Here is an 11,532-nt window from a genome sequence, read left to right on the forward strand (position 1 = left end):
CTGGGGTGATTTCCCCTGTGCTCAGCGGAACAGACCAGGTGTCTACACCAACCTGTGTGAGTTCGTTAAGTGGATTAAAGACACCATGAACTCCAACTAATGAGCCACACCAGGAACCACGGAACCAGTGCCACCCAACGGCAATGAGGAGCACTGTCCCTCTCTGAGAATGCTGAAGATAACTTCAGTCTCTCCAGAACTTGCTCTATGTTTCTTGGCACCAAGATCACCATCCCTCACAGTGGACTGACCCCCGTTTCTATAGCCAGACCCTAGGGACACTTCCTGAAATGTCTAAATTGTGTTGAAACCCATCACTACCTATGGACCCATCCATAAACCCAGAGTTGAGCCTTTTCTTCAGCCGTCACCCAGATTTAGACCTCAAATAAAAAACGGGAAGAACCGTGTTGATATTTCTCCTCCTGTACCAGGCAGCTGTGGGCAAGCAGATATCTTAGTTATTTTTCTATCATATAACAAGACAATGACACCATGACCAAGGTAACTTATAGAAGGAAGAGTTTATATGGGGCTTACAGTTCAAAGGGTTAAGGACCAGAGCCATCATGGGGAGGAGCATGGCGGCAGTCAGGTAGGCATGGTGCTGGAGCAGTAGCTCAGAGCTCACATACTGAGATAGAACCACAAGACAGAGAAAGCTAACTAGGAATGACACGGGCATTTAAAACCTCAAAGCCCACTCCTAGAGACACACCTTTCCCAGCAAAGTCATACTTCCTAATGCTTTCCAAACATTTCTACCAACTGAGAACCAAGCACTCAAATACACGAACCGATGGAGACCATCCTCAGTCACACACCTCAGTGGCTTCTCCTCAGGATGATGCATTTGCCCCAGGTGGTCTCTAGGTGACTTCACACTTGCTTCACAAATAGCAACTATCTTAGTTACTGTTCTAATGGTCTGGCTAAGTGCCTGACTAAAGCAACTTAAAGGAGAAAGGGTTTATTCTGGCTCACAGTTCCAGTGTGCAGTCCACCGTGGTGGGAAAGCATGCCAGCAGGAGTTTGAGGTGGGCAATCACATTGCATCCCATCAGGAAGCAGAGATGAACGATGGTACTTCGCTGGCTTCCTCCTCTTTAGTCAGACCAAGGCCCCAACTTACGGGATGGATGTCCCCAGCTTACGGGCTGGTGCTGCCCATGTTCAGGGTATGTCCTCCTACCTCAGAGGACTTCTTTACAGGTGTCCCCAGAGGCTTATCTCCCCGGTGACCCTAGATCTCATCTAGTTAATACTATTAGCTAACCATGACCATAGTCAAAGCATGTTGTGTGGCAGGAAGCATAGCAGCACCCCAATTACAACTCCACCGTAGTTTCTAGAATACGTGGTTCAGACACCAATGCATAAGGTTCAATTTGGGATTGTCTTTAACTGCACAATGCTGCAAAAAACAATGTACATTCAGTCAAAAACACACTTCAAATGCTGAATTTTGAACTCTTCCCAAGCCAGTGATGTATCTTATGCTATTATCATAGTGTTGATATTAACTGTCTCGTGAAGGTTCAAGTGCCAACGGGTTGGTCCAGGTTGGTAGTAATCTAGGGAGCTGCAAGACCTTTGAGAGGCAGATCCTAGTGGAAGAAAGTTAGGTCATTAGGGATGAGTTCCTGAAGATGTCGGGACTCTATCCTTTTCTCTCTTTACTTCCTGGCCACCATGATTTGAGCAGCTTCTTCTACTTCATGTTCCTGCCATGATGACCTAACTCACCACAGACCTAAAGAACACACACACACAAGCACACATGCACACAGACACACACACACACACAGACACACACACACATATATGCACATATGCACACACACATGCACACATACTTGCACACACATGTACATGCACACACATTTGCACACATGTACATGCACAATACATGTACATGTACACATGCACACATACACACATGCACACACATGTACGTGCACACATGCACACACATGCATGCACACTTGCACACACATGTACATGCTCACGCATGCATGCACGCATAGGGGCTCCCTTTCAGACCCCAGCTTAAGCACAAACCACACCCAAACATATGTTTTCACAGAAAGATCCTTTATTAAGTGGGAAGGAAAAATTAAAGTGGCTGGTTTCTGACTCAGGAAGAGAAACAGCAGCAAAGGTAGGAGGTCAAACATTTCAGAAGAAAAGAAAGGGGATGTCTGTGTTGGAATGGGCTATAAGGGGCAGTGGTACACTTTGATTGCACATGTTCATTAGGCGAGCCAAAGGTAGCTTTTGATTGCTAGACTTCAATACTTCGTAGTCAGCCTCCAGAGGAGGAAGTGACCAATAAGGGAATAGACTTCGGGGGCTAAATTTAGGAATGTAATCTAACAGTTTAGCAAGGCAGAGGGACCAGAAGAGAAGGACAAGGCCTGCCAGAGCCACCCTAGCTCACCATGGGGTCAACTTGTCCAGACCCAAAGGCGAGATGACTTGGACCCCTACAATTCCAAATCTAAATAAATATTTTCACATGATTTGCATGTCAAATCACCCGAGTTGTTTATCTCGGGTGATTTGACATGCAAATCATGTGAAATCTGTAACACAGATGTTCTCCCTCAGGGCTGGGTCTAGGCAACAAAGCCAGACTCTTGGCCTTGAGGCTATACGAGAAGCAACTTACTGTGTGTGCTGTGCTGATGTCTGGGCTTCATGGTGTGCTGTGAATGAATCTGGAGTCCAAACAGGTGTTTGTTTGTTTGTTTTTTTCTGTTTTTAAATATATATTATTTCATGTGTATGGGTATTTTGCCTGCATGTATGTCTATTCACCACCTGTGTGCAGTGCCTGCCGATGGAGGCCAGAAAAGGCATCAGGCCCCTGAGGACTGGAATTAGAGTTAGAGACACGTTCTGGGTGCTGGGAACAAAATCCAGGTCTTTTGGAAGAGCAGCCAGTTAGTTACCTTAACCTCTGAACCATCACTCCAGCCCCACCTTTATGGTTCTTTTTTTTTTTTTTTTAAACTTTTTTGGGGGAGAGTGAGAGGGATCTTTCTTGCAGAGATTAAAGACCAGTATTGAGAATTAGTTTTCGCTTTCTGCCTGGTGGATTCTGGGGTCGAATCCAAGTCATCAGGCTTGGCGAAGAAAGCCTTCACCATGGATTCATCTCACCAGCCCCCAGATGTCTTTAAGTGTCTTTTTTTGTTTATGTGTATCTGTCAACGGATAGTGCACAAGAGTACCTGGCCCACAGAAGCCAAAAGAGAGCATCGGATCCCCTGGAGCTGCACCTACAGGCTGTTGTGAGCCTCCCAGTTTGTGTGCTGGGAGCTAAACTTAGGTCTTTGGCAAAAGCAGTACGTGCTCCTAACAACTGAGCCACCTTGCTGTCTTCCAGGGTTTTTTTCTGCAGAAGGCTGCATAGCCATCCTAAACCATGCATGCACAGTGTGAGTCTCACTGGGTGTTTGTTTGTTTGTGATGGTGGTGGTAGTGGTAGGGGTGGTGGTGGTGTTATTTCTGAGACAGGGTTTCTCTATTAGGTAGCCCTGGCTATCCTGGAACTTGCTATGTAAACCACGCTGGCCTCAAATTCAGAGACAAACTTGTCTCCACCTCCTGAATGCCGGATTAAAGGCATGTCCCACCATGCCCTGCTCAACTAGGTTCCTATTCCTAGAGTAAAGGGGGTTCTGTGCCATGTTCTAAATGACCAGGGTTCTACATTATGAGAAGGCTGGCTGGCTCAGAATGGCACAGCCAACAACAAAGCACAGTGTTGGAGAAGAGGGTGCCACCTGGAGCATGTGTTTTGATTTCAAGAAGCGCTGACCCTGGGGGGGATTTGACTTTCTGCCAAGCAGCTTTTTTATTCTATTTTTTAAATGGTGTTTTGCCTTATTTAATCCTCTCATGGAAAAGAGGGTACATTGTATTCACATTTCACCACAGAGAGAACATGTAGACAGGGCAATCCTTGGGGTTCACTGGCCAGCTAGCCTAACCTACTCAGTACCTTCCAGGCCAGTGAGACCCTGATTCATAAAACAAGTGGACAGTTCCCGAGGACTGACACCTGGCATCAACCTCCACCCTCCACACACCGACGTACCCTCCCACACACGAATGTGCATTCACGTAAAGACACTGGGTGCGTGACATTTACTGTAGCTAAGGTGGAAACAGCAAGGGAAGCTTGTGGTGGATTCTCAGAGTCTCACAGACACAGGTCCCATCTACATAAAACCTGCTTATTGCAGTGGCAGAGTTTGGATGCACTCGGACTCAGGATCAGAGTCAAGGGTGAACAGAGAACCCAAGACACATAAACACTGTTTGGTTTCAGGCTCGGGGACAAAGAGCTGAGGTGCATATCTCACATACCAAAGCAGACCTGCCCTCCAGGTTCTCCCAGCATTCCTCAGTCCTCACTGGCATACCCTGCCCCTAACCATGAACTGTCCATTGTGGGGGCTGGGCTGCCCTTCCCCCAGAGGCTCCTTCCTATATAATCAAGACATTTTTGCCTTCTGGCTCTCTCCTGCTCTCTCCTTCACTCTGCCTCTGCGCTTTTCCTTTCCTTCTCTTCTCCCTCTCTTTTGTCTCTCTTCCCATGGCGACTTCCCTGGCTTCCTTCCTTGGGGCCAGTAAACTCGCAACTTCAGACTAAACCTGCCTATATATATATATTTTAATCTGGCTTGAATTGGCTCATTTCAATGGGGGAGAAATAATTTATCAGATATAACAAGGAAGAGAGGCCAATGCCCTGTGACCCCTCTGACTCTATACTAGATAAATTGGATAAAGCTGAGATGATCTCACCCAAACCCTTCTGCAGCCCTGGCCAAGACTAGCTATCACTTATGTTAGTTGGCAAGTGAGCTGGAAGCATCACAGAAGCCATAGGACCTAGCTCTAAGCAAGGAGCTAGGATGGAAGCTAGCTAAGATCAAAGCCAAGGGGAGGGGGAATGTTTGTTTACCTGGTAGAAGGGAGCAAGCAGAGCTGGGAGCTTGGGAGGTAGCGCCCCTCTCTAGAACCCCCAGCAAGGGGCTGAGGGAGTGCTTTCCAGGTCACCTGTGGACTCAAGCAGTATCTGCTTGGTCAACAATGAAGTAGGAGGGAGGTTGATAAGCTCATTTCAGCTGCACCCATCTTATCTGAAGTGTGGAGTCAGGCAAGGTTACAGAATACCTCCTCCTCGTTCCAAGTGACAGAGAGCTTGCCTGGCATGTGCAAGGCCCTGAGTTTAATCCTTAGTACTGTATTTAAACATTCTTCTTACACTTGTTGTATTTTATGCCTGTGGGGGTTGGAGGGCATGAAGAGGCAAGTGCACGCCATGGCCTGTTCTGAGAACGATTTGCAGGATTTATTTATCTTTCTACGTCTACCCTGTGGGTCCTGAAGACTGAACTTAGGCTGTCAGGCTTGGGGGCAGTCACCTTTACTGACTGAGCCATCTTGCCAGCCCTTCTCCCACCATCAGCACTGGTTTTTTTGTTGTTTTGTTTTGTTTGTTTTTTAAGCAAAATGAAGGAAAAGGAAGCTGAGAGTAGTGGTTGACACTTGTAATTCCCATACTAGGGAGGCTGAGGTAGGGAGAATCTGGAGACTAAGGCCAGCCTGGGCTACTTAGCGAGAACTATCTCAGTAACAAACACAAAACCACTGTGGGTGTAGCTGGGTTGGTGTACTCAGCACTCACGAGATGTAAACAGGGTGTGGCAGCGAATGATGCTGTAATCCAGGCATTTGGAGCCAGGAGTGGGAGGCTCTGGATTTCAAGGTCATTGTTGGCTGCACAGAGTTGAAAGCAAGGCTTGGGATACATGAGGCCTCGTCGCTAAAATAAAATAAAATGTTTTAAAAAAAAAAGGAAGACTCTGTGATAACGTCTGAATATCCCTCCCCAATTTCTCACTCAGAAGGCGAGTACCCCGAGGAGGGCTAACCACCTTAAATCACAGGAACAAACGGTGACCGGATAGCAAGCCGGTTGTAGCCCACCCTCTCAGGAATTTCCTTCCTGCTCCTGCCTTGCATGCCCTGCTCAACTTGGAGCAGGGAAAATAAAAGGCAAGAGTCAAGATACTGTCTTTGGTTGTTTGAGCTGATCCAGAGGGTTGGGTGTGGGAAAAGAGGCTTCCAGAAGGAGGAAGCTGAGCTAACACTCATTTTCTTGGCAGCTCAAACTTTCTTTTCTCATACGAGGTTGTGTCTTTTTCCATGCAGACGCTGGTTCCAGAGCTGGGAGGAGGCAGGCGTCTGTGAGCAGTCCCTTAATATCAAGGGTGGAGACTCTCACCTTCCTGCACGGTGTTGTAAGATGGAGGAGCATAGGGCTGTGGTGGCGCAATAGCAAGCTTCTTACCTAGGACACATCACGGCATTGTGACAAACAGGAGGGATGTTCACAGCAAGGGAGAGCTTATCACCAAGTGGGCCCAAGAGCAACATGGGAGAGGAGACTCAGACAGGTGGATGTGTAAGTCTAGGAGTTAACATGAGTTACAACAGCAGCCCGGATGGACAGGAGAACACGGAATGCTTAATAAAAGGTGTTGGGAGAACCAGTTCCCTCCAAACCGGAAACCAAACCCAGAGCTGGAGAGATGGCTCCACAGATAAGGTGTTTGCTGCACAGACCTAACGCCCTGAGTTTGATCTTTTGAACCCATGCAAAGGTGGAAGGAGAGAATTGACTCCACAGAGTTGCCCTCCAACCTCCGTTCCCATCAGATACACAGTAACTGATAGGATTAGGCAGCGGGTCCCAACAGAAACCCACACCATGAGGCGGGTCTCACGTGGGAGGTTATTGGGTGAGAATTCCGAAGGAGCTTCTGGGAGAGGGAAGAACGAATAAAGTAGGAGTAGGAAGAACGTGACTTTGAGATTATGGCGCATGCACAAGAAGACCCCTGGGCAGCTAGAGAGGATGCGTCTGGTCGCGGGGTCCCTCGAAAGCTGGCTGTAAAGATGCCTGATTGTTGTGGAGTCACTTTTAGCTGTCCATGGATATGCCCGCTTGCCAAAAATAATCATGAATAATTGTTTAATAAAAGGAAAGAAACCAGGTTTCTATCTGGTACCAACTGAATGCAGGCCAGCTTGGGCTACACAGAGAGATGCTATGTTAAAAATAAAAAAAATTAAGACTGAAACAAGGGGTGACGGACCAGCGGGTAAAGTGAACGTCAGGAAAGCAAGAGGTCCAGAATTTGAGCTCCAGGGCCTCATGAAAGCAGGCGTGGGGCCGGTGACATGGCTCAGCGGGTAAAGGCACCTGCATATAGGTGTGAAGATGTACACGTGCCTGAAGACAGAGTCTAATTACTGAAACCCACATGGCAGGAAGGATAACCAACGCCCATAAGATGTCATCTGATTTCCACACGGACACTGTGACGCGTGTTCCCAAACACATGCACACAGGAACACACACGGTAAATAAATGTGATAGAAAGGGTTTTAAAACGGCAAGCTTGATGGAACCTGCTTGAGGCACTGGGAGCACTAGGAGGCCTGAGACAGGCAGATCCCTGGGGCTTGCTGGCCAACCCAGCAGACCTCAGACAAGGGACTGACTGAGGTGCATATTTAGTATATCAAAGCAGACCTGGCCTCCTACTTGACCGTACCCTGCCCCCCAACCCTAAAATCTTCAGCCCAGGGTCTGGACTGCCTCCCCACTATCCCTCCCCATAAGGCTCCTCCCTATATCATAGGGACATTTTGCGCTTGATCCCTCCCTCCCTTCGTCCCCTCCCCCTTTCTTTCTCTTGCTCTCTTTCTCTTCCTCCTCCCCACTTTCTCTCCCCCATGGGGACTCCTCTGGCCTCAGTCTTGGGGTCAGTGAATCCACACTTAATGTAATCTAATCTGGCTTGAATTGCCTCATTTCACCAATGAGAAATTACCTATCACCGGGGAAATTCTAGGTCTCAATAAAACAAAATGAGGAGCTGGAGAGTTGACTTGGAGCCTTAGAACACTTGTTGCTTTTGCAAAGGACCCAGGTTCTAGTTCCAGCACCCATGTGGTGGCTCCCAACTATCTAAACTCCAAATTCCAGGGGATCTGATGCCCTCTTCTGACCTCTAAGGGTACCAGGTTTACATATAGTGTACATATCCATATGCAGGCAAAATATTTGTATACACAAAGTAAATAAGTCTTGGAGGAGAAGTGCATAAGGTACATTGAATAAGGATTCCCAAAGTTGACCTATGGCCTCCATAGGCACACTCCTGCATCCACACACTAGCTACATGTGAGACATGCACACACCCCACAAAAACAAAACAGGCCACTACAAGGCCATGTGTGGTGGCAAACATGTATGTCCTCTGCACTCCAGAGTTGGAGACGAGAGGATCAGGAATTCAAGGCCATCTTCAGCTACATAGTAAACGTATGTGAGGCTCTGTCTCAAAATCAAAATTTAAAACCACTTAGATACAAGATAAACGTAGAGATTTAGGAAACAAAAATTAAGACACATATATGTGACTCTGGGGAATGATTTGTTAAGCTTGCAAACTCACAAATTGTTGAGACAAAATTCTGAGTAGTTTGGTAATATCCATTTTAAGTGTTCTGGTTTAAAGGAGAATGGAATAGACCACGAGGGGCACTGCTCAAAGTGGGGGAAGCTATTTAGGGTAGCCAAAATAGACAGAGCTGAATCTAAACTATGTAAGAAACAGCTGTGAATTTGTATAGTGTCTGTCTGTCTGTCTGTGTTCTCATGCACAAGAGTGAGGTTGCCCTCAGAAGCTAGAAAATGGTCTTTGATGCCCTAGAACTAGAGTTACAAGTGATTAGTGCTAGAAACCAAATTCCAGTCCTCTGGAAGAGCAGAAAGTTCTCTTAACAGTTGACCCATCTCTTCAGTTCCCTAATTTGTTAAGAAAAGAGAGATATCTTCGTTAAAAGATGGATCCAAGACTTTAAAAATAGCATAATTCCAAAAACTAATGTTCTTAAGGAGGTATTTCATGTCATCAGTTCTCATGGGCCAGTGAGATGGCTCAGTGTGTGAAGGTGCTTGCCACCAAGCCTAGTGACCTGCACTTGATCCCTGGACCCACATGGTGGAAGGAGAGAACGGTAGTCCTTCAGCAGCACACAACAACAACAAAAAACTAATGCACCAGAAAAGCCATCAAAGCCTTCTTTCCAGCCCCAGCCTACAGCTGCAGCAGTTTAATGTCCCACAGGATCTGCCCAAAATGGCTGCTCCTGTCAAAATGGTGGCACCAAGACATCTCTTCATCTTGTAGCTGTCACAGGAGCTGCCTACAGCTGTGGCACCTTTCCTGCCTCAGCCTACAGCCTCGGTGAGATACCACTGCAGCTGTCCACACTGGCAGCGCCTACTCTCCAGCCTCCCCCACCCCAACCCCAACCCCAGCAGCCCCACAGAGATGGCAGGCACCTCAGCAAAAACCAGCTGCGGTCAGGAAGAACTTCCTACTCTAACCCATGGACCCTGATGCACGGAAAGGGTTGTTTTGTTTTGTTTTGTTTTGTTTGTTTGTTCGTTTTAAGCCACCAATCCCTGAGCAGAAAAGCTCACCAATCCCCGGGCTTCCCACAAAAACCCACCAATTCCCGAGCTTCCCACAGAAAACCACCAATCCCTAAGCAGGAAACCTACCAGCCCCTGAGCATCCCTCTCTCCAAGCTCAGGACTTGAAATACCATCAATCCTCACTCCGGAAATTTCTGCACTGAGAAGCTCCACCCCTCAGAAATCCTATGTAAGCCCCGCCCCTTTGCCCAGTTCCCTGCTGCCCAGGAGCAGAGGGCTGCCATCTCTGGATTTCTCCCTCTCTCAACACCCTGGACCCTCCAATAAATCTCTTTCATGAGATTTTCTGCCTGGTGTGACTCTCTCATTGGAAGAAGCCAAGAAGAAAAGAAGCAATGAAGCGAAGAAGTGGAGCGGGGCCGAGGCTCCCGAGCTCCTCAGCTCGGCTGGGGATACACTCCCTTGGGAGCCACAAACGCCTCTGCTGAGGAAGCTTCCTTTCAGAGACACGTGGTTCCTGAACTTCTGAATCCCAGGATGCCCCCTCCCTTGGGACACTGCCCCACCGCAGCGCTGTAAGGTTCCTGGACTCCCATGTCTCAGGATACCCTCCCATCCAAGCAGAAACACAAGAACCAACTCATCAAAGCTGTCTTTGACTTCCACCCGTGTGCCATGACTCTCTTGTGCACCACCCCCATTCCCAAATAAACTACATTAATAATTTGGGAATAAAAACTGAATGAAGACGTCCTTGACACTAAATGAAGCTAGGAAAGTGGAAAAGCAGGGGTTGGTCCCGTGAGGGCTGCACAGTATTAACAAATCCAAGTTGTACTCAGGTCCCCGTGGAGCCTCTTATTCTGAAAATCTCTCAGGCGTTGTGAGCTCTAGCACACACACACACACACACACACACACACACACACACACACACCCTGTGACCCAGCGGTTTTTCTCCTGGCTGCGCACCCACACCCAGGAGGGGACATGTATGAGCCTGTGTCTCTCCTTGCTTCAAGTCTCAGGATCAAAGGTTAGAGCCATCACATGCCCATTGTTCAGCTCACTCTCTGCCTGTCTCCCTAATCCAGTCTCTCTACCCCTGGTAGTCCCTGTGCCCCTCCCCTCAATTAATATGAAGGCTTTCTGTATCTTTGAGGGTCTCACAACGTTCGCTTTTCCCCACCAACTTCCAGCTGCAGGCTAAATTTGCCTGCCTCGGTGCCGCTTGGCTAGGTCACGTGATAAGGAGCCCCCCCCCCTCCTCTCTCTCTCTCACAAACACACCCACTCCCTGAAGACCTGTGAGAGAGAGTTCCTTTGGTCCACGGACCTATGGCTCTTTATCTCCCTTCAGTGCCCCATCACCCTAGCTCCTCACGTTCACACACTAAAGGGCCACGGCTGCCTGTGGTCATGTTGTCCTAAGCCCAAGGTTCTCTGATTAGTGGTCTACAGTGTGGTTTCATCAGTTTTGCTTTTCTTTCTCTCTTTTTTTTTTTTTGTAAAAGCTATGTTCTATTTAGTCTGTGTGCATGTGCTGTGGCACATGCTACAGTACAAGTGTGTGCCGTAGTGTATGTGTGGAGCTCAGAGGAGTCTCTCCTTCCAGCCCGTGGCCCCAGGGATCACATGCCCGTCATCAGGTTTGTGCCTTTACTAGATGAAGCATCTGACTGACCCTAGCCTGTTTCGTTACCAATAAATTATAAGACCGTCGCGGGGGGTGTTGCTGTGCGCATTGGGGTGGGCGTCACAAGGAGAGGCAGGGGCAGGTGTGCAGACCCCCTGGTACTCTGAAGAGTCCTAAAGGACAGAGAGTTTGCGGAAGGATGTGCCGCATTGCACAATGTTGGTGGCAGTGACGTACATTAAAATGACACACTTGGGACAGTCACATGAACATTTTGTAAGCCCGGGGTAGGGTGACGGAAGGGAGAAGATGGAGGGAGGGAAAATAAAAGAAATTATCTAGTAACTAGTGAAGATGTAGC

The 11,532-nt window shown here is 48.0% G+C and overlaps 1 protein-coding gene across 4 annotated transcripts in view; it reads left to right on the plus strand.

Annotated features, from left to right (window-relative positions):
• The window catches only part of Klk5 (kallikrein related-peptidase 5), a 17,025-nt gene extending 16,615 nt beyond the window's left edge, over window positions 1-410 (plus strand). For 3 of the 4 annotated variants that reach the window (XM_006541152.2, XM_006541150.1, XM_006541151.3), the window contains exon 6: window positions 1-409. This exon is cut by the window's left edge and continues 53 nt beyond it. In XM_006541152.2, the coding sequence (XP_006541215.1) occupies window positions 1-100 (100 nt within the window). In that variant the 3' untranslated portion in view covers window positions 101-409. The other variant, NM_026806.2, reaches the window with a different exon arrangement.
• The last annotated feature ends 11,122 nt before the right edge of the window (window positions 411-11,532 follow it).

This window comes from Mus musculus, chromosome 7, assembly GCF_000001635.26.
Source record: "Mus musculus strain C57BL/6J chromosome 7, GRCm38.p6 C57BL/6J".
In the NCBI taxonomy this organism is placed as follows: domain Eukaryota; kingdom Metazoa; phylum Chordata; class Mammalia; order Rodentia; family Muridae; genus Mus; species Mus musculus.